This window comes from Phocoena phocoena, chromosome 16 (assembly GCF_963924675.1).
Source record: "Phocoena phocoena chromosome 16, mPhoPho1.1, whole genome shotgun sequence".
NCBI classification, from domain to species: Eukaryota; Metazoa; Chordata; class Mammalia; order Artiodactyla; family Phocoenidae; genus Phocoena; species Phocoena phocoena.
This window is the reverse complement of record NC_089234.1, coordinates 4326657-4354333: the sequence shown is the minus strand read 5'-3', so window position 1 is coordinate 4354333 and position 27677 is coordinate 4326657. Positions and strand designations below refer to the sequence as shown.

General features: G+C 46.0%; 1 protein-coding gene across 1 annotated transcript; it reads right to left on the bottom strand.

Moving 5' to 3' along the window:
* Positions 1 to 1220: 1220 nt before the first annotated feature.
* MKI67 (marker of proliferation Ki-67) lies at positions 1221 to 27677 on the bottom strand. The gene is made up of 14 exons (XM_065894791.1): positions 27586 to 27677; positions 24520 to 24598; positions 24314 to 24429; positions 21151 to 21217; positions 19207 to 19252; positions 17693 to 18763; positions 16214 to 16389; positions 12984 to 13305; positions 12773 to 12894; positions 12494 to 12665; positions 10490 to 10645; positions 3863 to 9483; positions 2533 to 2976; positions 1221 to 1325 (listed from the first exon to the last, which is right to left on the bottom strand). The coding sequence occupies exons 1-14, from the start codon at positions 27675 to 27677 to the stop codon at positions 1221 to 1223; spliced, it is 8589 nt and encodes a 2862-aa protein (XP_065750863.1).

Here is a 27677-nt window from a genome sequence, read left to right as displayed (position 1 = left end):
CCACCTGGCAAGGTAGGTGAATGGGGAGGACTCCATACGGGTGACTGGAGGGAAGGTGTGCTCATTTCTGATTTAGGGAACACAAAGGGACAGGAGGACAAAGCAGAACAGCAGTGTGACGGAGGCTCTGAAACTGAGGAAAGACGGAAGTCCAGGCTTGAAACGAGTTGTAGGAGCCATGGGCTCCCACGTTAAGTGACTCAGAAATGGTGGGGGAAGAGCCTCATGCTCTGTGGCTGTCAAATGGCCGCTCTCTTGGGGGAAACTTTCGGGTTTGTGTTGCTCCGTCCAAGGTGACCTGCTGGGGACTAAGACAGGCCAACAGGTGTGGTCAGAGAAAACAGGTGAGAGCAGATTTGCAGAAAGCTCAGAATATGCAGATGACATGAAAGCTCAGAGGGGTGCTACAGTTTGGAATTGAGGGGCACCCTGGCCGATGGCCCTAAGATTGAGTGGGGCGATGACTTCTCAGATGAAAGCAGTCCTAGTTTAGACAAAGATGCTCAACGTGGAAAAGACAAGCTACCCGTCATTCCTCAAAGTCTCGTTACCCTGAAAATGGCATCGCAAACTGTCCTCCACGTCACACATTTACTCCCTTAAGTGGTCAGGACACCAAGGAGAGGACAGTCCTGTGCAGATGACCCACAGCCCTAGTGCCTGGACTCGAGGTCTCCCCAGTGTAAAGGTACACCTTGTAACTTTCATTTTTCTCTTCCTATACCCACTCATTCATATTTCCAGAATGCCTGCCTGGTGTTGGGGGTGCAGGACAGAAGCCCCGCCGTTCACATTTGGATGGAGGAGGTATGTACATGAAGGACACAGACACACACGGAAACATTTACAACACAGCATGGCAAGTGCCTGAGCCCACGGCCAACGGGGGCTGACCGTGGAAGTCACAAACTCCAGGGCTTCATCTTGCCAAGTTGAAGGCCACACCTTGGCAAACCCTCCCCCGCCCCTGCCCCCCACCCACCCAAGCTTTAAATTTTTTTCAGTTTAGGAGACCCAGCAGTCTCCTTCATAACCTCCACATGGAGGTTTTGAATAAACTATTCAGAGTCAGAAAATTCCAAGCTTTCTTCCCTTAAGCCTGCCCTCCCCTCCAGATAGCACTATTTACAGAATTCACTATAAAATGTACGGCAAATATTGTACTACAACTTATCGCTAAACTAAATTCATTACATGTTTTTCCCTTTTAAGCTTCTTGGCTACTTATCTTCACTGTCTCGATGACTTCTGGTTCTTATTTTCTTGACACCCACATTGTCATTTTCCTGTTTGGGAACAAAAGTATAACTCTTAAGTAACCGACTCTGCAAAAACCCCGATCCTTTCTAGGTGTGATGCAGGCCTTTAGTTCTAGAAAATTAATCTTGAGGTTGGAAATAAACTTTAAGATAGAGCCTGTGAAAGTTGCCTTAAACTGTTTTTACTATTTAATTTTTTAAAGTTAAATACTGTGTCCTTTGATAGAAAGGTTTGTAAGCTATTTTTAAGTTCATACATCATAAAAGGAGAAAGAAAATTTCCACACAAATACATACATTTTCACTAATTTTCATAAATACCATTCAGAAAAAGTGAATTCAAAGGTATAATCAGGCTGAAATATTTTTTTTCTTTTATACACAAAGACAATTATTTAAGACCTTTATTAACAGGTGCTTGCAGTTGGTTGACTGTTTTGAAAAAAATCAAGCTGTAAACTTTTATTACAAATAAAAAATGAGGTTCTTAAAAATCTCAACTTGACCAGATGTGAAACAGATTAAAAACCAGAAGACCCAAAAGGTTTCGGCCTGGTTTTTTTCTCAGACCAAAATCTTTTGGGTCTTCTAAACAACTGAGGTGTTTGAAGGGGACCACCCCTCAATGCTACGTGAGTGTCAGCGGACAGCACATTTGGGACGGGACAAAGGACACCAGACTGCCTCCCGGGTGGGAGCTCTGAACAGTGCTACCCACCTAAACACACCTCCACCTGCTCTTCATCCCAGCTTTCCAAAGAGACGCCTTCGAAATCAGGCGTTACCCCTCTGGAAGTTTCATTCAATCTCTAACCAGGGACTGAAGACAGCTGCCTGGAATCTTACTACAGGGTATGCAACGAGCAGTCAGAAAATACTAACTGGATAAATCCCTTTTCCTTCCTTTTTTTAAAAATTTTTGGCCACGGCAAGCAGGATCTTAGTTCCCTGACCAGCGATTGAACCCGAGCCCCCAGCAGTGGAAGCTCGGAGTCTTAACCCCTGGACCGCCAGGGAAGTCCCATCCCTTGTTTTTCCTGAATGATGACTTTATAATGTGAATTTACTATTCAAAGTGGAATTCCCAAGCCAGATACACTTGAATATAGAGACACAAGATGTGGCTTAGATTCATGCCTCTTACATTAGTCTAACCGCGAGCTGGTGGCATGTTATTACATATCATGTGTTGTGTCTGCTCTAGCAATATGGGGCAAAAATCATATTGAAACATTCTATGCACTTAAAAAAAGAGAAACAGGAAATTACTTGCCTTTTGGAGGCTGTTGACACATCTCCTGGCACCCCGGGTTACTCTCTGCTCGGATTCACTCTCCGAAGGGTTTCCTCGAGGGTGGAGAGAAATCTTCCTGGATCTCAAACCCTTGAAGTCTGAATATTCCATTGCTTCTTTCTCTTCCTGCTTCTTCAAGGGGATTTCCACTCTTTCCTGCCTTGCTGTCTCCTCTGTTGCATCAGGCAAAGGCTTCTGATTCTGCTTCCCAGATCTCAAGGGCCTCCTTCTGTCTTGAACTTTGCCCCCAGCGGTAGGATTCTCGGCTGCTTCTTCTGGGCTTTGTAGCTTCATCTCTTGGGAGGTCTCCGTGGACTTCTTTTCACTTCTCTTTATTTTTATCTTTCCTGCTGATATAAGAGACCCAGGTCTTTGCTCCTCTATATTCGTTTTAGTGGGGCGCCTGGTACGCAGGGACATTCCCTAAAAAAATTCAAAAGACATCCACAAAACGTCAAGAATGAGGAATACAAATTTTAAAACTCCACATGGAGAAAATCATTCGAAAGTGAACTCAAAGGGGGATTAATTGGAAAATTTTCCATTGGTTCATTTTCTAAGATGCCAGTAATCTAATCGAGTCAAGGGAGTGCCTGTCACTTTGTTCCAATGGAGGAATCACCATTTCTACTGATAAACCATAAGTAAGGAATTCAGTATAAATTCCAATCACAACGTCTGAATGTCATATACGTCAGTCTGATTACAACAAGCGTTAAAAGGGTATTCCAGGAGAATGCCCCATTATTCAGGTAGTAAATGGATTCCTAATCCTTTAACAATCATTGATAGAGCAGGACAGGAAAATCTCAATTTCTGGAATCGAATTTACGAGCTTCCCTATCTGACAACCCTGACAGTTAAGGTCTCCCAAGACACACGCCCCGTGAAAATTGTTCTAATTGTTTCAATACTGATGCAGATACTACTTCTACCCAGCGCTCCAGGTCTCGGCGTCTGAAACAAGGCAGGACTGAATTGCCCACTTTTTCTCGGCACAAAGTTCCACACCTTTGAAGATGAACACAACTCAGTCACTTCCCGAGAAGTTCTTGGCAAAATGTGTAATAATAATTTTGACCAGTTATTTTCCCAAATTAGCCTATTCTCTCTAGAAATCCCCGAAGGATGCTTTACAAAGGTCTGCAGTTACTCACTGTGTTGAACGCAGACCCCACGGGGAAAGGGTACCCACACATACATTCGGGTTATGTACAACTTACAGCAAACGTTATACCAGAATGGAGAGCATCCACCCAAGATGACATGGTACGATTACGTCACACGATTACATCACACCACCCATCACCTTATTTGGAGCGTGCGCGTCTTCTCCTTGTGGATCCGTAGGTTTAGTTTTCATGTCGTTGTTGGGCAGGTTTCCCACAGGTTTAGTCCTTTGTGCCAAAATCCTCAGACTTCTCTTCTTCACTCCCGAGGGTTTGGGGGGCTCCCGTCTCTCCCTGGGGGCTGTCCTCTGCTTCTTCTGGAGGGGCTTCTCTTCCTCAGGGTCCTGTGCAGCCATCGTGGGGCATAGCCTCTTCCTGCCCACAACCCTTGCATCTTCTCCCAGTTTCCTCTTGGGGGACGGGGAGATGCAGCTTTCACCTGGTGATTTTACAGGGTCTCTGCTGCCCACAAGGTCTCCCATGAACCTTACTTTAGGGGCCCTGAGGACTCTTCGGGATATTTCTACAGGTCTTCTTCTGTCTGCTGTTTGCTTTGGGGCTCTCTTAACTCCAGAAGCATCGTTTCCCAGTTCACTGGCCTGACCTGGCTTTTGGAAGAGCTCTTTGAAACCGGCCGGATCTTCCGGGGGTTGGGATTTTTCCTTAAATGTTCTTCGCCGACTCTTGACACAAATTACATCTTCTGCTGAGTCCAGGTTCTGCCTTGAAGTTTCCTTAAACACTTTGATATTGTTCTCATCACCTACTGGTTCTCTGTGCATGGTTTCCCCTGCTGTTTGGATGGGCTCTCTGAGTACTGAGAGCTCTTCTAGGTCTACCTTTCCCAGTGGTGACTTGAGCCGCCTCCTTCTACTTGCTGGCCTGGTGACTGGTCCGGCTGGTGGAGACTGGCAGGGCACTGCAGTGATTTTAACATCACTCACCGGTTCTTTGGCCTGACCTGGCTTTTGGAAGAGCTCTTTGAAACTGCATGAGTCTTCCACGGGTTGGGTCTTTTCCTTAAATGTTCTTAGCCGACTCTTGATGCCAATTACATTTTCTGCAGGGTTGAGTCTCTGCCTTGAAGTTTCCTTAATCACTTTGCTGTCTTTTTCATCACATACAGGCTCTCTCTGCGTATCCCCTGGTATCTGTGTGGGCTTCTTGGGAGCTGAGGGCTCTTCTACACCCACTTTCTCTGGCGGTGACTTGACTTGCCTCTTTCTACTTGCTGGCCTGGTGACTGGTCCGGCTGGTGGAGATCGGCAGGGCGCTGGAGCGATTTTACCATCGCTCACCGGTTCTTTGGCCTGACCTGGCTTTTGGAAGGGCTCGTTGAAACTGCACAAGGCTTCCACAGGTTGAGCCTTTTCCTTCAATGTTCTTAGCCGAGTCTTGATGCCAATTACATTTTCTGCCAGGACCAATTTCTGCCTTGAATTTTCCTTAATCGCTTTGCTGTCTTTTCCATCACATACAGGCTCTCTCTGCGTATCCCCTGGTGTCTGTGTGGGCTTCCTGGGCGCTGAGGGCTCTTCTGCATCCACTTTCCCTGGTGGTGACTCAAACCGTCTCTTTCTACCTGTTCGCCTGGTGACTGGTTCTACTGCTGGAGATTTACAGGGTATTGTGGTGGTTTCCTCATTAGTCATTTGTTCCTCTGCATGATGTGGGGTTTGGAAGAGCTCTTGGAAGCCAGCCAGGTCTTCCAGGGGTGGGGCCTTTTCCTTGGGTGTCCTTGGCCTCCCCTTGCTTCCAGTTACATTTTCTGCAGGGTCCAGCTTTTCTCCTGGAGCTTCCTGAGACACTGCAATGCCTCTGTCACCACCGTCTGGTTCTCTGTGTGAGTGTGTGGACTTCCTGAGTGCTGAGAGGTCTTCCTGCACAGCCACTTTCTGGGAAGGTGTCTTGAGACGTCTGGTCATGCTGGTTGATGTAACAACTGGTTCTGGTGGTGGAGATCGGCAGAGCATTTTGGGGGTTCTGTCCTCAGTCATTGGTTCCTTGGCATGATGTGGGGTTTGGAAGAGCTCTTTGAGGCCAGCCAGGTCTTCCAGGGGTGGGGCCTTTTCCTTGGGTGTCCTTGGCCTCCCCTTGCTTCCAGTTACATTTTCTGCAGGGTCCAGCTTTTCTCCTGGAGCTTCCTGAGACACTGCAATGCCTCTGTCACCACCATCTGGTTCTCTGTGTGAGTGTGTGGACTTCCTGAGTGCTGAGAGGTCTTCCTGCACAGCCACTTTCTGGGAAGGTGTCTTGAGACGTCTGGTCATGCTGGTTGATGTAACAACTGGTTCTGGTGGTGGAGATCGGCAGAGCATTTTGGGGGTTCTGTCCTCAGTCATTGGTTCCTTGGCATGATGTGGGGTTTGGAAGAGCTCTTTGAGGCCAGCCAGGTCTTCCAGGGGTGGGGCCTTTTCCTTGGGTGTCCTTGGCTGCCTCTTGCTTCCAGCTACATTTTCTGCAGGGTCCAGTTTTTCTTCTGGAGCTTCCCGAGACACTGCAATGCCTCTGGCAGCACCCTCTGGTTCTCTGTGTGAGTGTGTGGTTTCCCCTGGCGTTTGTTCAGGCTTCCTGAGGGCTGAGACATCTTCCTGCACAGCCACTTTCTGGGAAGGTGTTTTGAGACGTCCCTTTCTACTTGGTGTGTTGGCTGGTTCTGGTTGTGGAGATTGACGAGGTATGTTGGTGGGTCTGTCATCAGTTGTTGGTTCCTTGGCACGATCTGGGGTTTGGAAGAGCTCTTTGAGGCCAGCCAGGTCTTCCAGGGGTGGGGCCTTTTTCTTGGGTGTCCTTGGCCGCCTCTTACTTCCAGCTACATTTTCTGATGAGTCCAGTTTCTGATGTGGAGTTTCCTGAAACAATTTGATGCTTTTATCATCACCTACTGGTTCTCCCACTGAGTGCCTAGTTTCCCCTGGTGTCTGTGTCATTCTGCATGCTGAGAGCTCTGTCTCTACATCTGCTTTCCCCAGAGGTGTCTTGAGCCATCTCTTCCTATTGGTTGGTGTGACAATTAGCTGTGGTTGGGAGGACATGTGGAGCGTTTTGGGAGTTTTGACAACAGCCCTTAGTTCCTTGGCACGATCTGGGGTTTGGAAGAGCTCTTTGAAACCTGCCAGGTCTTCTAGACGTTGGACCTTTTCCTTGGGTGTCCTTGGCGGCCTCTTGCTTCCATTTATATTTTCTGCTGAATCTAGTTTCTGCTTTGGAGTTTCCTTAGATAATTTGATGCTTTTATCACCATCCGCTCGTTCTCTGTCTGAATGCCTGGCTCCCCCTGGTGTCTGTGTGGGCTTCCTGGGCGCTGAGGGCTCTTCTGCATCCACTTTCCCTGGTGGTGACTCAAACCGTCTCTTTCTACCTGTTCGCCTGGTGACTGGTTCTACTGCTGGAGATTTACAGGGTGTTGTGGTGGTTTCCTCATTAGTCATTTGTTCCTCTGCATGATGTGGGGTTTGGAAGAGCTCTTGGAAGCCAGCCAGGTCTTCCAGGGGTGGGGCCTTTTCCTTGGGTGTCCTTGGCCTCCCCTTGCTTCCAGTTACATTTTCTGCAGGGTCCAGCTTTTCTCCTGGAGCTTCCTGAGACACTGCAATGCCTCTGTCACCACCATCTGGTTCTCTGTGTGAGTGTGTGGACTTCCTGAGTGCTGAGAGGTCTTCCTGCACAGCCACTTTCTGGGAAGGTGTCTTGAGACGTCTGGTCATGCTGGTTGATGTAACAACTGGTTCTGGTGGTGGAGATCGGCAGAGCATTTTGGGGGTTCTGTCCTCAGTCATTGGTTCCTTGGCATGATGTGGGGTTTGGAGGAGCTCTTTGAGGCCAGCCAGGTCTTCCAGGGGTGGGGCCTTTTCCTTGGGTGTCCTTGGCCTCCCCTTGCTTCCAGTTACATTTTCTGCAGGGTCCAGCTTTTCTCCTGGAGCTTCCTGAGACACTGCAATGCCTCTGTCACCACCATCTGGTTCTCTGTGTGAGTGTGTGGACTTCCTGAGTGCTGAGAGGTCTTCCTGCACAGCCACTTTCTGGGAAGGTGTCTTGAGACGTCTGGTCATGCTGGTTGATGTAACAACTGGTTCTGGTGGTGGAGATCGGCAGAGCATTTTGGGGGTTCTGTCCTCAGTCATTGGTTCCTTGGCTTGATGTGGGGTTTGGAAGAGCTCTTTGAGGCCAGCCAGGTCTTCCAGGGGTGGGGCCTTTTCCTTGGGTGTCCTTGGCCTCCCCTTGCTTCCAGTTACATTTTCTGCAGGGTCCAGCTTTTCTCCTGGAGCTTCCTGAGACACTGCAATGCCTCTGTCACCACCGTCTGGTTCTCTGTGTGAGTGTGTGGACTTCCTGAGTGCTGAGAGGTCTTCCTGCACAGCCACTTTCTGGGAAGGTGTCTTGAGACGTCTGGTCATGCTGGTTGATGTAACAACTGGTTCTGGTGGTGGAGATCGGCAGAGCATTTTGGGGGTTCTGTCCTCAGTCATTGGTTCCTTGGCATGATGTGGGGTTTGGAAGAGCTCTTTGAGGCCAGCCAGGTCTTCCAGGGGTGGGGCCTTTTCCTTGGGTGTCCTTGGCTGCCTCTTGCTTCCAGCTACATTTTCTGCAGGGTCCAGTTTTTCTTCTGGAGCTTCCCGAGACACTGCAATGCCTCTGGCAGCACCCTCTGGTTCTCTGTGTGAGTGTGTGGTTTCCCCTGGCGTTTGTTGAGGCTTCCTGAGAGCTGAGACATCTCCCTGTACATCCACTTTCTGGGAAGGTGTCTTGAGACGTCCCTTTCTACTTGGTGTGTTGACTGGTTCTAGTTGTGGAGATTGGCAGAGCATTTTGGCGGTTTTGTCATCAATCATGGGTTCTTTGGCATGATGTGGGGTTTGGAAGAGCTCTTTGAAGCCAGCCAGGTCTTCCAGGGGTGGGGCCTTTCCCTTGGGTGTCCTTGGCCGCCTCTTACTTCCAGCTACATTTTCTGCAGGGTCCAGTGTCTGCTTTGGGGTTTCCTTAAACAATTTGATGCTTTTATCACCACCTGGTTCTCTGTGCATGGGCATAGTCTTCCCAGGTGTCTGTGTGAGTTTTCCGAGGGCTGAGGCATCTTCTACATCCGCCTTCCAGGAAGGTGTCTTGAGCTGTGTGTTTGTCCTGGTGGGCGTGCCGACTGTTCCTGATCTGGGAGATTTACAGAGCATTTTTGTGGCTTTGTTCTCTGCATCCACTGCTTCCTTGGCATGAGCTGGGGTCTGTAGGGGACTTGGGATGTCCAGCTGGTCTTCCTCAGGCTGTATCTCCTGCAAGCTCTCGAGGGCGGTCAGGTCTGCTGCTAGCTCACACCTCAGCTCTGAGGCTTTCCTTGGTCCCCTCACGGCTATCGTGTGTTTGGAATTCCCTTTTGACCCCATGTGCTCTGTCCGCGCTTCGCTCTCCTTCGCGTCTCCCTCCAGCTTCTGCTCTGGCTGTGGTGCTTTCCTCAGACATCTTCCCAAGACGTTCTCAAGAGCGTCAGGTTTTGGGCCTTCGTTTTTACACTCTACACCTGGTGCCTGTGAGCTTCTGAGCTCCATGGACCTTCTCAACTTCTTTGCACTTGATGTTGTCTTTGGTGTCATTGCCTCAGACACCGGAGTTTCCATCTCAGCACCTGCTGTTTTATACACGTTCCTGGGAGTTTTCGTAATACTTTCATTTATTTTAATTTTCATACTCTGGCGTCTTAAGGCAGGGCTTGCAGAACTTTGATCAGACAGCTCTTTTGGTGCATCTTGAGTCCCGGCGGACACATTCTGTCCTATAAGAAATTAAGACATGCACGATGAGTATATTCTGTGCACCGTGCGCCAACGTGGTGTTTTAGCCTCACGAGGTATTTAAGAGCCAATAAACCAGCCTCCCATCCATCTCAGGATAGGAGGCTGCCTATGTGGCCATAAATCTGCCTGACATGAACCACACACCATTAAGAACAGTGTTTTTGGGTGACACAGAGTGGGGTCATGCATAGGCAGTGGTAAGGGTCTATGGGGATCGGATAAAAGAAAAACATTCCTTAGGCTGCCAGCCAGGTCTCAGTGAGCTGGACACACGCATTTTTTTCATCGAACGTGAGAAACAGCTGTTTCATCTGCTGGACCACCAATGCAATAATATGGATTATACCTAGTGCGCTAAGGGTCCATGTTACACAGGAAACATCACTTCTTTAGCAACAGGAAGCATCTTGAGTGTAGCACACTGTCCCCTCTATGACAGAAACTCGGTGACCAGTGTAAATGAGAGAGAAACAGACTCACATCTCACTCTCACCCTGTGGCAGGTGCCCAACCAGAGATTAACGGGAGTACCTGCGTGGTGCACACCTGCTGCCTTTCTCTTTGGTAATTGACAGCACTCTCACATCTGAGTAATTTACATATAAGTATGATGAGAGATCATTACACTTTCCTGCTTGTCAGCCTCTTTACTTATGCTAGATGAAGGCCACGTATACACCCGTAGTTTACGGTTAGTAAACAGGCATATGCTTTACTTATGCTAGATGAAGGCCACGTGTACACCCGTAGTTTACGGTTAGTAAACAGGCATATGCCTTTCCATGCAAGTCTCTGAAAGCCAGTGCTACTTCAGCTGCTGATAGAAACCTCCCCTAAGAACAATGGGACAGGGAAGCTGGACATGGTACTTTATCAGGAATATCTGTCGTAGCGAAATAATACAGTAGCTGTTGTGAAAAAAGAAGACCATCTACAGTTTCCACTGAAAAGATCAAAGTGCCAGGGGAAAAAAAGGAAACCCACCAGAATTTTCTGAAGCACACAGCAGAGGTTTTCCTCCTGAATGAGGTACTGGAAGCTCTTCTCCAAGCAAATCCTCTGAATTTGAAAAAATGGAGGGACACAGGCTCATCCTTTGTGGTTTCTCTTTCACTGGAGTCTTGAACATTTCAGGCAGCCCTGTTACATGAAAATAGTGGAACAGTTAACAGACTGCTCATACCTGCAAATCAGCATGCCTGTCCTCACGTACAACAGAGGAAATGTCGGAAGGCAAACAACAGATCACTCCCTAGAACTTCTGGGAGACAGGGTCTCACAGGAGAGGTTGATGCATCAGCTGTGAACCCATATTTTGAAGAGGGCAGTGGCGAGTTAGACTCATATATGGCCTCTTCTCTGGCCTTCCTCTTGGAAAGAATGTAATGAAGGAAGTTGATGTCCACCCTCTTCTAGAGTGAACTCCTGCTGTGAGTATTGGCCAGAGGACAGAGGCTGCCCTCCAGGGTCCCTCTCCATGCATCCCCAAATCCAGGGCCCTCAGGCTCCTTCGATAAGTCCTAGGTTATGCACTACAAGAGTTTATGTACAAATAAAATGTTCAAATGTTAAAAGTGAGATAGGACTGCCCATTTTTAGTATTGTCAAGTACTAATATCACCATCTTTTCATTTTAACGCCAAAAGGTAGTACTAACATAATCTCAGAAAACAAACAAGCAAACCCATCCAGTTCTCTAAAGGGAAGATTTAAGTTTCTCAAACTCTCATTCTCCTCCTGTTCTCCTTACTTTTCTCATTCTGACATCAATGGACCAAAACAGACCAGCAGCCGACTCTCTCGGTCTGGCAGCCGTCTGCAAACTGTGTTTGGGAAGCCTGTTCTGAAGGCACCCAAGCCAGGCAACTCACTTAAAAAGCTCATTCCTCCGCCACTGTTCAGGCCTTACTTAAAATATCCAAGATTTAATATTTCATCACATATTAATGTTTTGTCATAAAAGTACTCACACCAAGGGGTGGCCTTTGTTGAGTGTCTAGAAAAATGTTTTGAAGGAAGGCTGAAAAAATTGACCATCCCAGGTACTATTTAAACTTCTACTTATCTTATAAATATCTTTGAGGGTTTGTCTTCAATGCTTCGTGACATATACAGTGTACACTCACACGTGTGCATAATTTACAAGCACACACAGATATCTGTGTATCTGTGTATAAGCTCAAATGGTTTTTTACTCATGGAGCGTGCTATCAGAACTCTGGCTGTCACTGTTCTACATTTTTATAGTTTGCTTTTAAAAAGCTAATAAATATGTTGATCCAAATGGGATTCTGATTGGAGGGTATTTTGCATAGGTTTTATAAGTGGTGCAACAATTCATCTTAAAATCCGCCAGGAAATAAAATCCGCCAGGAAATAAAAACTAGGTTCCACCTTAATGGATTCAAGTGTCACCTCCCTCCATAGGTGCTCAGAATGGAAACCACTGGTCAAACGACGTAGCAGAAAATCCCAAACCCAGGGTCCTGCCGTGGTTCTAATCCAGTACAAGTGTCAGCAGTTCACATCACACTTTTACTGAAAATAGCAATACTGGCTCAACTATGAATGGCTCAGAGAAGCCTTTGTTTCATGAACCGGCTAAGCTACACGGAAGGAAAAGAAATCTCGAAGCAAAACATCACTCAAACCAATTGCTCCGACTCTGGCAATTATAAGAGCAAGGCTGCTTTTTCACCATAAAGCCGCTGCCAACGTCGTATACCCGCGCTGCTCTCCCAGGTAAAGATGTGCATTTCCTGCCATACCTGCTTCCTACAGGCCACGTGACTCCAAATCGTCAGGGACCTGGCCTTGTTCTCCAGTCCAGCACCCTGTTCCTTGAATACCATGACCCCCCGAGTTGACTAGATGGTTTATCCTCCTGTCCCACGCACAGCAGATAAACAAACGTGATACCCACCCATGTGGACCCACACAGGAGGATGAACGCGTTCTGGTTCCTAAGAGCCATGGCTATGCTTTTACCTGAAAGATCTTCACTAAAGTCCATTGGTTTGTTGACCACGAAGTTGTTCAGCATCCTGTGAGGCCGAGCTGGCCCGCTCACCTGCTCGACGTGAGCTTTCCCTATTATTATGGTGCAGGGGGAGTTGGCGTGGCCTGTGCTGAATTGATTGTGAACGATCCCAGTCAGCTTCTGGAAGACAATCAGGAAGTCAATAAAGCGTCAAAGCCTCAATCCACACTCAATGTATCCCTTAATCATATTATGTATCAAAGAGCAATTCACATTGGAACACCTACCTTCGGAGTAGTATTGGTTCTTCTTTGCCTTTTGCTCAGGGGTCTTGGAGGTCCACGTTTAACAGCTTTGGTCTGGGTCTGCTTGGTACCAAGTTTTACCACGTCTGCCCACGATTTTGCCACTGTCACAGGGAAAAGATGTTGAGACTTTTCAAAACCGGCACTAACGAGAAAATCAACCTTGAAACCTATCTGCTGATACAACACTAACCAACTAAATTGGCCTCAGAAGCGCCACTCCTTCTCTTGGAATAAATCATCTGTAAGATGCCATGCTGGCTTCGATCCACGGAAGCTCTCTTGGAGGGCTGGTGGCTACTTTTTCTCCGTCCTCTCTTGGGAATATCTGTCTGATGTGGAGATTTGCTGTCGCTGGAGATGGAAGACGCCTTGGATAAGCTACGGCAGCGGTCGGGCGCATCTGGAGAAGCGGCAGCAGCATTAGGAGCTGGAGGCCTCACAAACGCATCCTGCACAGTCGCCTCCAGACAGGCTTCTGGAGAACCTTCTTCCCCTGATGGCTGAGGCTGCTCCTGACAAGATTTAAATGTGCGTAAGAAACCTTACCACAAACATAACTTCTCTGTAGGTTCAAGATGACGGAGTAGGACGTGTGCTCAATCCCTCTTGCGCGAGCACCGGAATCACAACTAACTGCTGAACAATCATCGACAGGAAGACGCTGGAACTGACCAAAAAAGATGCCCCACGTCCAAAGACAAAGGGGAAGCCACAGTGAGACGGTAGGAGGGGCGCAATCACAATAACATCAAATCCCATAACCGCTGGGTGGGTGACTCACAGACTGGAGAACACTTATACCACAGAAGTCCACCCACTGGAGTGAAGGTTCTGAGCCCCACGTCAGGCTTCCCAACCTGGGGGTCTGGCAACAGGAGGAGGAATTTCTAGAGAGTCAGACTTTGAAGGCTAGCAGGAGTTGATTGCAGGACTTCGACAGGACTGGGGGAAACAGAGACTCCACTCTTAGAGGGCACACACAAAGTACTGTGTGCATCGGGACCCGGGGGAGGAGCAGTGACCCCATAGGAGACTGAACCAGACCTACCTGCTGGTGTTGGAGGGTCTCCTGCAGAGGGGGGTGGGGGGGTGGCTGTGGTTCACCAAGGGACAAGGACACTGGGAGCAGAAGTTCTGCGAAGTACTCCTTGGTGTGAGCCCTCCCAGAGTCCCCTATTAGCCGCACCAAAGAGCCTGGGTAGGCTCCAGTGTTGGGTCGCCTCAGGCCAAACAACCAGCTGGGAGGGAACCCAGCCCCACCCATCAGCAGACAATCGGATTAAAGTTTTACTGAGCTCTGCCCACCAGAGCAACAGTCAGATCTACCCACCACCAGTCCCTTCCATCAGGAAGCTTGCACAAGCCTCTTAGATAGCCTCATCCACCAGAGGGCAGACAGCAGAAGCAAGAAGAACTACCATCCTGCAGCCTGTGGAACTAAAACCACATTCACAGAAAGAGAGACAAGATGAAAAGGCAGAGGGCTACGTACCAGATGAAGGAACAAGGTAGAACCCCAGAAAAACAACTAAATTAAGCAGAGATAGGCAACCTTCCAGAAAAGGAATTCAGAATAATGACAGTGAAGATGATCCAGGACCTCGGAAAAAGAATGGAGGCAAAGATTGAGAAGATGCAAGAAATGTTTAACAAAGACCTAGAAGAATGAAAGAACAAACAGAGATGAACAATACAATAACAGAAGTGAAAACTACACTTGAAGGAAGCAATAGCAGAATAACTGAGGCAGAAGAACGGATAAGTGACCTGGAAGACAGAATGGTGTAATTCACTGCCACGGAACAGAATAAAGAAAAAAGAATGAAAACAAATGAAGACAGCCTAAGAGACCTCTGGGACAACATTAAACACTACAACATTCGCACTATAGGGGTCCCAGAAGGAGAAGAGAGAGAGAAAATATTTGAAGAGATTATAGTCGAAAACTTCCCTAACATGGGAAAGGAAATAGCCACCCAAGTCCAGGAAGCACAGAGAGTCCCGTACAGGATAAACCCAAGGAGAAACACGCAGAGACACATAGTAATCAAACTGGCAAAAATTAAAGACAAAGAAAAATTACTGAAAGCAACAAGGGAAAAATGACAAATAACATACAAGGGAACTCCCTTAAGGTTAACAGCTGATTTCTCAGCAGAAACTCTACAAGCCAGAAGGGAGTGGCTTGATATACTTAAAGTGATGAAAGGGAAGAACCTACAACCAAGATCACTCTACTTGGCAAGGATCTCATCCGGATTCGACAGAGAAATCAAAAGCTTTAAAGACAAGCAAAAGCTAAGAGAATCCAGCACCACCAGGCTTTCTATTTATTTTATATTGGAGTATAGGTGATTAACAATGTTGTATTAGTGTCAGGTGTACAGCAAAGTGATGCAGTTATACATATACATGTATCTATTCTTTTTCAAATTCTTTTCCCATTTAGGTTATTACAGAATATTGAGCAGAGTTCCCTGTGCTATACAGCAGGTCCTTGTTGGTTATCTATTTTAAATATAGCCATGTGTACGTGTCAATCCCAAACTGTTTAAATCTGGAAGCACCAAACGTTTCAACCAGTGTCTGTCAAGTATATGGTAGAGATGGGAGTCTACGTCTCTCACTTAAAAAAAAAAAAAAAAAAGTGGCGGGGGGGAAAGAAAGCACCGAACAAATCTTAAATCTTAATTGGGGTATTTCAGGTGGAAAGATGAAAGGAACTTCCTCATGAGTGAGGCTCTTATCTAAGTCTAAGGAAACACCGTCCGTGGGAATTTAACCACCTTTGATCTGCATGGAAAGACAGCCACTCACTTCCGGGAGCCCATATAAAAGGGAAGGAAAGGAGACATACCTCACACGCCCGTTAGTGTGAAAGGAAAATAAAGACTTCCCAGGCCCTCTGATGAAGGCGAGCTGTGGGCCACCACCTTTCTAGAGATCTAAGGTCACAGCCTAGGGTAGGTGATGAAAAATTGTAAAGAGCTGATGATGAAAATCATGGGTGTGCTGCCACCCAAGATTTTTCTTTTCACCTTGTAATTCTAAAAGGGAAAAACACCAAAACCTTACGGTTCTGTGTCGTGATCCTCCAGATTCTTTCCAAATGTACTTACTATAACCCTAGCATGACCACCTGGCCCTGCAAGTGTGGTCAGCAGGAGGCCTCTGCAGAGAAGGAAAGTCCTGAGGACCCACATGTGCTCAGTCACCCTCGGGCCGTGGTTAGGAACCCAGGTGCTCATTTCCCAATGCCCACATGAATGAGCTCTCACAGAGACTTTTATATTTTTACTTTGTTATTAGAAGGAAAAAGGTGTTCATTGTCATTCTACTAGTGTGAGGGGTTGGGAAGAATATGGACCGAGGATGTATGCTATCATCAGACCCGAAGGGGGGACCAGTGGGTAAACTCACCTTGATGATTTTCTTCAGGACGGTTGGCGTGTGGGTGACCAGAGACCGTCTTTGCTTTGGTGTCTCTCCTCTTTTGAGAGGTGTATTGGGAGGTAAGTTTTCATCGAATAATTCAGGTCTCAGGCGACCACCAAAGGAGACCCGCCTCCTCTTCAGGGACACCTCATCCATCTTATCTAGAGGAATGGGTACAGACGTGGAGAAGGCAAAGGAGAACAGTACCATAGGTGTGACTTGTTTCCATTTACCATTGAAGACAAACTTACTGTAAATTCACTGAAACCTGGCACCTCACACACCTTTACTCTCTCGTGATGTTGACGAAGGTGATGCTGCTTCAAGAGCTCAGGAAAGATCCAGGACAAACCACTAAATGCCAAGTCCCAACCTGACAGGACAAGGACTTTCTTTAAACATTGACAAGTCCTGTGCGGACACAGCTTAATAAAGGGAGTGGCCTGGAGCAGTGGCTCCCACTTCGGAGCAGGGGCATGAAGGGGATGAGGCCTCAGCAGTGGCCTGAGAAAGCTTTTCCAAGAGACTCACCCTTGGGTCTCACTCAGACCTAGCCAGTGAGTAGAATTCGAGCTGGAAACCTCTCCTGGTGGTATTGACAGATGGGCAATTCACGAGTCCCAAGCCCCACTATCCAACTTTGTGAACCACTTGTCAACATAAACCCTTGCCTGAGTGAGGCGCCCCATTCGTAAGACTTGTGGGGACTCCGTGACTGAAGTGCGTGGGTCTGCTTTCAGAGCCGCACACCCCTGCCCTGGGGGCTCCCTGCAGAAGCAGAGCTGACGGCAGGGCACAGCATCAGAACACCTGGGGGCCCCCCGAGGAGCGTGGGAGGCCCTGGGGCTACCACGCCTGCTCCACGGGTCACATCTCTGCCACCCATGGGGTGCCATTAGGTTACTGGTTTCCCCATTTGCAAAAGGAAGATAACAAAACTCCTGTCCCATGGGTCCTCCTGCTGCCAGAACAGAGGATGGGAAATGAGTGTCTGAAAGGCACGTAAAAGAACACCTGGCACGTAAACCCATGGGGATGGGGCAGGTGTGTTCTAAGAGCCACCCCACATGAAAAGATTTCCAAGGGATTTCCACTGACTTATTCTAGAGGATCAAACTCATAGGATAAAAAAGCTTTTAGTTCAGAATTAAACTCCTGTGAAAAGCAATTATGCTTATGCTATTCTCCTTTGTTTTGTGGTAGACGGAAGAATCAAATATGCTTTTGGACCACCTTATCTCCTTAGGCCCCCTGCTTATTCTTCCCGAATAACCAGCACTTCTTCTGGTTGGTTGGTTATCTGGGTCTTCACGCAAATCTATGAGTAGAGGATGGATACGTGCCTTTATGTGCCTCACAGCTAATCATTCGTGAAGGAAGGAAGGTCCCACTAATTCATACCTAGACATAAGGTAGGAGTAAACTTGGGGGGGGGGGAATAAATTTACAGTTAAATAAACTTACTCGTGGAATCGCCGAAGCTGCTGCCATCAGCCGAGCTAAGACCGGGTAACCCAGGGCACACCGGATCAGCTGCCATGCCCAGCTTCTCAGGCTTGTTGAGAAAATCGCTTTGAATCTTCCTTTCAACTTGAGGGACCAATGGAGCTGAAATTGTCTGAAGCAGAATCTCTGTTTCTGTTGTCAGATCGTCAACATTTGTAGGATTCCTCTTCCTCTTTCTGGGGCAAAGTTTTTCTGGTGTACTTCCAAAACTCTCAACTTTAACGGGCGTTTGAATACTAGGTAAGAACTTCCGAGGAGGAAACGTTTTAATATCTGCCCTGGAGCCTTCACTTTGATCTAGGTTCAGGGATGCACCACCACTGACAACACTCGGGTCTTCACTCCGCCCACTCCATGAGGGACTTTGTTGTGAATATCTTTCAGGGGTCGTGGTTTGCAGCGTCTCTATCTCTGTGCAGAGGCTGCTGGGACTTCTGGTCTCCTTGGGCATCTGAAATGGCTCATCACTCCTCTTGCCCTCAGTCTGGCTACTTCCTTGTTCTCCTGAAGCAGGGTCTGCCTTAATTTGGGGGCTTTGGCCCGATTTGGGTCTGGATTTAAGTGAGACCAGAGTCTCGCTCTGTAAACCACCAGTGCTTTCTTTTTCTGGTGTGCAATGACTCTGTGATCCTGATTTTCTGCGATTCTGAAGAACATTGACTTTTCCTGATTTCACATCTAACTCCACCTTCATTGACTCATAAAGCTTCCTAAAGGGAGACTCATTTTGGTCACTCTCCTTAAGACACTTTCTAGAGGAAAAAGCCTTCAGTTCTCCATTACCGATCCCGAACGTTACACTGGAAGCTTCCTGAGAATCCCCAGCAGTGGGAGCTGTTGCATTTCTGCCGTTATCTCCAGGACATTCCGAGGAATGAACGCTGTTAGGTGTCTTCCCAGCAACAGGATCTTCTGAGTCACCTGAGACAATACCAGCTCCCGTGACATTCTTCCCATGCACCACAGGCCTTCCGGAAGCAGCGTCTTCCGTGAATTTTGAACGGGCACTGGAATCTTGAACTTTTCCATCTTGACAATGAGTTATGAAATAGGAAGCAGAAATTCGAGATTTTCTCAATGATTAACATGGGCAATATTCACATTTTAAAATTATTTCAAATTGTCTTAAAAACCTAGCTTTCCACTTAGCCTACAAATTTCTTAATGTCCAAAATGTATTCTAATGGTGTTCTGGTACTAGTTCCATGATGAAAATAAATCACTTTAGCCTCCTATACCTCCTATAACCAACAGGAGACATTCAATGCTTATCAATCTGCTCAGAATTAGGGGGAACAACTGAGCATGACAATTCATCTCTACATGGACCCTCCAACAAGCATATGGCACCCATACATCACTTGTGAGAAAAGTTAACTCAGGTGTCTGCCTATGTCTGTCCCTTCCTTGCCACAAAGCTACACAGAGAACAGATCTTACAGGATCCCAGACAAAACCAAAAATCTACTAACCAAGGTTGGAAGGGAAGCTAGATCTTGAGACCCGACGCGAAGGCTCCTGTGAATTGGCAGATAAGAACAGCAATTTAGATGCCTTTTCAAATACCGACAGTCACATTTACTAAAATGTTCTTCCTTTGATGACCTTCTCTACCCAACTGTTCTTAGAGAACTTTCGGCGACTTTGAGAAACGAGCCCAAGACATTGGGCTGGTACTCATAACACAAGCATTTCTCAGTTGATTTTTTAAAAATATAGTAATAGAATAAGAAACAAACTTGAAGATTAAAATTGCTTAAATTGAACGGCAGTGACTTTTTATAACTTCCTTGAACTTCTATGAAAGAAGAATCAAAGCTAAAAGTAAACATCGTCCACACTCAGTATCTGGGAACCAAGGGCACAGAATTATTGACTTTACACTGTTTTATCAGAAGTTGGCTAAAGGACCCGTGGGTGAAGTGGGGCTCCACTTAGCGTGTATGCTCATTGCTGGCAGGTACTAAGGGTTTATCTGAAAGCCCAGAAGTTAAGGCAAAAGCAAAAGCAATGCACCCAGAGGCCCTGTACCCTCAGAGCACGGGGCTGGGGTGCAGCCCTCCTGCTGGGCCACCTTCACATTCCTTCCCAGGCAGCTTTTTAGAGGGTAAGGAACAACTACAGAATAACACAGGTGTAAGATATAAAAGTGCAATATAATATAAAAGTCCAATAATTCAATAATATTGAATTATTAGGGGTGGAAATCACAAAATATATCCAAAGGCAAATACTTTAACTTCTTTCTTTAATCAATTTCCGATATCTTGGTATTGAATATGCTGCTTCTCAAACTTCCCATGTGAGGGCTCGGTTTCTAACTTCCAATCTGAGGTTGACAAAAGGAATCATATGACTAAACAATAAAAATGAATTAAAATTTAAAACTGTGTGCAAAATACAAGCCCATATTTTTTGTACTATAATATCCAATAGCCATAAAAATCACCGTCAAATAACATGTTCTAAGTATTCAACTTCAGTATTTGCATTATCACAGTCCAGATAATGAACAGGTCATAGACCACGGGGACCTCTTATCTAACCCATAGTCCAGCTTTTTGGTTGGTTGCCTTATACCTACTAACAAGTTGGAAGCGGCGTTGGCTGGTGGGTGGGGTACCTCAAAAGCTAGCTTTCCCCCAAAGCTGATGAGCAGGGTTGACATTAAAGTTAGTCCTCTGGGGAAGCAAGGGCACATGGCAGGAGCAGGGAACTTCAAATGCAGAGCCCACCGCTGATTTCAGGAGTATCTGTGCTAAGACTCTTAAGCCAGGGAATTCCAACCTGGTCAGAAGAGAATAGCTTGAGTAGCTTCATAAAAAGTAAGAAGGATAGGAAGTCTCAGGATTAACCCAGAACCTTCTAAGTCCTACTAAATCTCCCAGGATGGGCCCAGACTGCATTTTCATAAGGTGGGCCATTTGGAGTACGTTTTCTCCACTGATAGACACAGGGCGGTAACTCTCCTCCAGTGTCGTGGGTCATTTGTCTGTCAAAACTGGGAAGCATCATTGGTACCTACAACTCTGATGTGATTATTCTGGATGAATAAAGACCAATGAGTAGAATGGGACAAAAAATGAGCCGCCAGATCATGTGGTTCTGGAATCTGAGTTCTGCGTCAGGGTTGCCCTAACCAAAGGTTTGCAAAATCATATTGTGGGATACTTCAGGAGACTTTGGGCCCAAAGTGTAACACCTAGTACTCTCATTTTGAATAAAAGAGGAAGGATAGTTTAAATTATCTTAATATATCTAAGTTCAACTTGTTTTACTACCTTAGAGACATTTTCCTACTATAACTGGTAAGTCGTTCTCCCTTGTGAGAAATCAGTGTCAAAGTGCATATAAATGATTTCATATCATCATGCAAAAGAATCAGAGCCCCAAGTTCCATAATATCTCCCCATCACCTGTGCCCATCTTTGTCCTGGAAATTCAGGTGACTTGCTTCCATTCTGATGACTTTCATTTTCATACCTGAAGTGCACAGAATGACAGGCACATATTCAGATTAAAGATCTGTAACCAATGATAAAACTTCCACATCTGACTAATGTTCGAGGAGCAAGGAACAAAGATCAGGTTTTACTCCAGATATTCCCTTATTCATGGAAAGAAATCAGGAAAGTGTTTTTATGCTGAAAACTTAGGTAACTTGGTTTCTTCTGGAACACCACGGTCAGAGGCTGGGACCAGATTAAATTTCTGAACCCTGACTAGTCTGCAAGATTCAACAACTTCCCTGAGCACCTCCTGTGTTGGAACCAACTGCACAAGAGAGCGAAACCCGGTGTCTGCTAGTTTTTGTTCGTGGAAATCATCTGATGGCTTGGAAGGTCAACCAAGAAGCTGGGTGGCATCTGACACCTTTATCACTCTGTGACGTCATTCACCACAGGGTAATCACAGAGCTCTACTTTAAGATCACTATGATCTTTTCAGCTTCCCACTTACTCCATCTGTATCTGAACAAAGACAGGCACATTTTAGGAAGACGCAAAGATATTTAGCAAGAGACGCGGCTGTTCTAACAGACCTCAGGTATCCATTCACAGAAACTTTTATAACACATACTGAACTCGGGTACCTCGGTGAGACAGCCTGATTCGAATTTAGATACCATCTACGTAAGCTCTGAAGCAGCCAATCGTCTGGAACTGTTTCTCATGGTACCAGAGTTCTGAATCAAGCCCTTCTTCCTATGACCCATGTCCTAGTCTTTGTTGGAGGTATTTTGTCACCTCAACTAATCTTAATTTGAGCAGCATCTCATTTGGGGGACATACTTCTGCTCTCCATTCCTCATCAAATATTTCCTGCCTAGAAATAATATTTATTTCTCTATCTAATAAAAAAATACCCTTTAAAAATGAAGGCAAATTCACAAAAAGCACAGAAAAAGAAACGACCAGGATATTCAAATTAGAAAATATCTATTTAATACAAATGAAGGCAGTAATGAAGATGGAGTTCCATTTGGCAGAATGGATGACAAAAATGATCCAACTACATCTGCCTACGAGAGACACAATTTAGAGTCAAAGACACAAATAGGATGAAAGGATAATGATGGGAAAAGATATACCATGCAAACAGTAACCAGAAGAGAGGTGGAGAGGCTGTACCAATACCAAACAAAATAGAATGTAAGATAAAAATTATTCACAGAGACACTGCACATTTTATCATGATAAAAAGGTCAATCCATCAAGATCAACCAGTTATAGACAAAAGTGCACCTAACAGCTGGTTCCAAAAGATCATCTAAACCTTAAGGATTATGAAAGTTGAAAGCAATGTGATTAAAAAAAAAAAAAAAAACTATAGTATGAAATCTTTCATCAAAATCATTACTAAGGGCTTCCCTGGTGGCGCCGTGGTTGAGAGTCCGCCTGCCGATGCAGGGGATGCGGGTTCGTGCCCCGGTCCGGGAAGACCCCACATGCCACGGAGCGGCTGGGCCCGTGAGCCATGGCCGCTGAGCCTGCGCGTCCGGAGCCTGTGCTCCGCAACGGGAGAGGCCACAAAAGTGAGAGGCCCGCGCACCGCAAAAAAAAAAAAAGCATTACTAAAGGTACAGGACATTTCAGAATGATACATGATACAGCTTCATCCACACCAAGAGGAGATACTTCTTAATTTAAACCCACAGTATGGCCTCAAAATATCGGACGCAAAAAACTGACAAAGTTAAAAAACAAAAAGAAAAAAATATCTTCAATGCGTGATTTCAGCTTACCTGTCCAGGTAACTAAGAATCAGGGGAAAAATTTACTAGGATCCTAGAGTCAGGAATTTGAATCTGATGGACCTACACAGATAGAGCACTCCGAGCAGCAGCTGTGGAACACACATTTTTTTCCAAACACCCAGGACAGATTAGTAAAAATGTAACCATATCTGATCATAAAAAGCAAGCTCTGACTCATTTCAGAAACTGGAAATTACTCAAATGTCCATCCAGAATGAATAAATTGTGTATAATTGTGTATGTAACTGTGGATCTTATTTCAGTGAAATCCTTAAGCAGCGAGAAGGAACAAACTGGGATGATTCCATCCATCCCAATCCATGCTATGAATCCCACAACCGTAAAAGCAGAACTCAGTTACTACTTTATGGAGTTTAATAAAGACAGACAAAACCATAGCAGTTAGAGATGCATGCTTAGGTAGTAGAACTCTAAAGACTTTCATGCTCTCAGAAAAGCCACATTAGTGGTTTACTTGGTGCAGGGAAGAAGTAATGATTAGAAGATGCATGAAAGAAACTTCCGGAAATGCTCTGTTTATGACTTGGGTGGTGTATTAGTTCTATAACAAAATGTCACACCCTGGGTGGCTTAAACAAGAGAAATTTATTTTCTCACAGTTCCAGAGGCTGGAAGTCCAGGATCAAGGTGTCGGCAGGGTTGGCTTCCCTGGGGCCTCTCTCCTGGGCTCTGGCCGCCCTCTGCTGCCGCTTGGCACGGTCATCACTCTGAACACCTCCTTCCCTGGCTTCTGTGTCCTAATCTCCTCTTCTTGTAAGGACACCACTCGGATTGACTTAGGACCCAGCCTAATGGCCTCATTTTAACTTAATCATCTCTTTCAAGGTCCTATTTCCAAAGATAGCCACATTCTGGGGAGCTGGGGGGTCAGGACTTCAACTTGGGAATTTAGGGAGAGCACAGTTCGGTCCGTGACGGGTGATTATCACAAGGCTGGTCACTTCATGGTAAGCTGGGTCATACATCTCGTTTTGTAACTTTCTCTATGAGTGTATTTTACTTTAAAATAAAAAAAGTAAAATGAATGCAGTTTCACGACACTTGTAACCAAACGAACCTCCTTTAGGACCTGGCCACCTTGGCATAGTTACGTGCTCTCTAATCTTTGAGCTGCAGCACACAAGAAACCTCACCTGCCATTCCTTCTAGACCCGTATGAATTTGGATAAAGACTGTGTTGGGAATGGCAACCTCAAGCATGCTGACGTTCACCCGCATCACAGAAGGATCACTGATGGACTGTGAGGCTGGTTTTTGGTGGATCAGAAGGTCTATTTCTTTTTAGCCCATTTCTTACCTACCTGAAAGACCGATCAACAACAGTTATCACATCTCCATGTTTTAGCTGTACAGGTTTATCAAAAGTAGATCCATTTACTTGTGTTGGATTTGTGGAACTGAAATTAAACAATATTGCCTACAAGTAGAAAAGAGAGGAAAACATGTAAACTAATAAATGGATAAAAAGCGAAAGTTTTAAAAAACAGACTTCCAAAAACCCGCTCACCTCCTGTCCATTGATTTCAATTTTGCAGTGTTGTTTGGACACTACGGGAAGCTGAATACGAATGTCACACTCGATACCCCTTAATTCAAAAGAATAAAGATTTTTTAGATTGCTGCAATTTAAAAAACTTACATCAGTGATTCAAAATAAAACAGCATCTGACACTATGTTTTTTTGTTTTTTTTGCGGTACGCGGGCCTATCACTGTTGTGGCCTCTCCCGTTGCGGAGCACAGTCTCCGGACGCGCAGGCTCAGCAGCCATGGCCCACGGGCCTAGCCACTCCGCGGCATGTGGGATCTTCCCAGAGCAGGTCACGAACCTGTGTCCCCTGCATCGGCAGATGGACTCTGAATCACTGCGCCACCGGGGAAGCCCCTGACACTATGTTTGATCTGTAAATGTAATGACATAAAGGAAAAACAAACTGGGCAATGTAAATGATCTTTTCATTTTGCCCCCAATTTTTATAAGTATTGTATAAGCAACTATTTTAAATCATTAAAACTTAAGAGTACTGAAAAATAATTATAATGGAAAATATTAGAATACAAAATTGAATTGCCTTTCACTAAAATATCTATGCTTATAAGATCCAACTAAAGGAGTACTTTACATCAGTTTGGAGAATACTTGTTTGTACTCTGTGCTTTTTTTTTTTCCTATAAAAAAGGTTTATGTATGTTTATTGGTAATGCTATGTATGTTTCAAGGTTTAATCATCACCTGAAGTGCTGTTATTTCATGCTAGGACCTCTCCGTGTCTCAGTTTCTTCATATACAAAGAGGACTCCATTGGCAAACATATCATGGTGTTCTTCAGAAAATTAAATGTTACTCATGTCTGTCATTCGCTTGGCACACAGTAAATGCTCATAACTTGTGAGCTTTTTATTGTTTTAAAACTATATTACTGGGACTTCCCTGGTGGCGCAGTGGTTAAGAATCCGCCTGCCAATGCAGGGGACATGGGTTTGAGCCCTGGTCCGGGAAGATCCCACATGCCACGGAGCAGCTAAGCCCATGTGCCACAACTACTGAGCCTGCGCTCTAGAGCCCGCGAGCCACAACTACTGAAGCCCGCATGCCTAGAGCCCATGCTGTGCAACAAGAGAAGCCACCGCAATGAGAAGCCTGCGCACCGCAACAAAGAGTAGCCCCCACTCACTGCAATTAGAGAAAGCCCGTGCGCAGCAACAAAGACCCAATGCAGCCAAAAATAAATAAATAAACGACACTATTAACTGACAGAGTCACAAGCCTCCTATCATTACAGACACTAATCTACAAGCAACAACAAATCATCTAGACAAAACCTGTCTTTTTACAGAAAACTAACATCAGCAGGAAGCAGCTGAAGGGAGAATTCCCAAACCTACACAGAAACTATTCAAAGACGCCCTTAGCAAGGCTCTTTGGGTCTCTGGTGTTCCTGTTACCATCCTGTGCTTTTACACGTTTGAACAGACCGTATGCCTCCTCTCTGTACTCAATACGAACCTCTGGAGTCTAAGAATATCCCTTCCTACCTGTACCATGACCAAACACTTACGAGTGGGTTTCTGGATTATAAAATCTCGCATAAAAATACACTTAATCACTACAGTATAATAACAGAATTACTGCTATTTGGTACCAAAATGTTTTTGGTTTTTCCCTTTTGAAGAGAGTGGAAGCTATGGAAAGTGAACAGCTACTTTAAGCCAAAGAAGAGAATTTGATTTTTAGGTATCAGAACATCCCAGCAAGAGACAGAAAAAGACGATCTCATTAGAACTGAGAATCTGTTTGGCAGGAGACGGCCATCAGGAATCACTACAGACCAATGGTTCTTAACCCTGGTGCTGGTGACATCTGGGGCCAGCTAGCTCTCTGTAGCGGGAGCTGTCCTGTGCATTGTAGGGTGTTTGGCAGCAACCCTGACCTCTGCTCCCTGACGCCAGTGGTGTGTGCCTCCCACATTGTGACGTGAAAAAAGTGTCTCCAGACTTTGCCAAATAGCTCCTGGGGGGCAGTACGGCTCTCAGTTGATAACCACTGCCGCACACTGATTCCAAACTCAATTTCCCAGCTGATGTGATGACTGGACAATTGCCAGCGTGCTAAATAGTGATCACCTCTCATATGCCAGGCCCCACACCAGACACCGAGTACAGAATTATTAACTAGCCAGTCCCTGTCCTTGGGGAGCTTCGTCGTGAAACCGGCAAGCCACAGCCTCATCACCATGTGTGGGGTTAGGAAAGACAAGAGCAGGGCTCAGTACAGGCTTCTTCTCAGGTAACATGGACCCTGTCTCTGAAAGTTGTAAAGCCATCAGTCACGTAGGAGGGTAGAGAAATTCCAGAGGTGAAAGTTCGAACTGGCTAAAAGCACCAAGGGGAGAAAGAGCTTGAAGTGCGGTGGAACGTGGCCGGAGTGGGGCTGGTAGGAGGATGGGGTATGGGGAGAAGGGGGTCAGGGTTCCACCACACAGGGTTCCACGGCGGGGGGGTAACTTATCCATCACATGTTAGAAAAGGAGAGGCGGTGGGATTAATGGTGCCTGTTACACAGGGACCAGAGTTACGGCCACCACCAACACCAAGGCAACAAAAGAGAAGATCTCAAAACGCAACCAGAAGGACTTTCCTTCCCGTTTCCATTTTTCCAAAAAGACCGACAAGCCATGCACAGATTCCTTCCTTCACTTGTTCAGTAATATCGCCCAGCAGCCAAGGAATGCCCAGTTTGGAGAGATTTCGACGAACACGACGGCTTTCTAAAGGCAGTCTGCGGTGGAGCAGGATTTGAGAATCCTTCACATTTTTCTCCAGTTATATTTTTATCCAATCAGTTAAAAAATTTTTCTTTGACTGAAAAAACACAACTATGTAAACGTTGTCTTCGAATTCTATTTCACAATAAACAACCGGTAGCACTGACAATACCTAGGAAGTCCTGAGCCGACTCGAGGGCTGACTACTCCTAGAGCTGTGTATCTCGTCTGTTCATCTCTGGTTAGTAATATCGAGGGTTTTTTTTTAAGCTAAATTGTCTAAATTGTCCGCGGGTGGGCAGGGCTCACCTTCCAAACAAGCAGGTATGAAGGCTCAGTGGAAAGTGGGGGCCGTCGACCCCGCTCCTCTTAATGGTAACAAGGCGTCTTGTAGGACCCAT

Excerpts from the sequence above, each read along its gene's own strand:
- MKI67 (XM_065894791.1), bottom strand. The coding sequence starts at position 27,677 with ATGGGTCCTACAAGACGCCTTGTTACCATTAAGAGGAGCGGGGTCGAC. Across the intron at positions 21,218-24,313 it reads GTTGTTGATCGGTCTTTCAG|GTATGAAAATGAAAGTCATC; the intron begins GTAGGTAAGAAA and ends TGTGCACTTCAG. Across the intron at positions 16,390-17,692 it reads CAGCTTCGGCGATTCCACGA|ATAAGATGGATGAGGTGTCC; the intron begins GTAAGTTTATTT and ends CCATTCCTCTAG.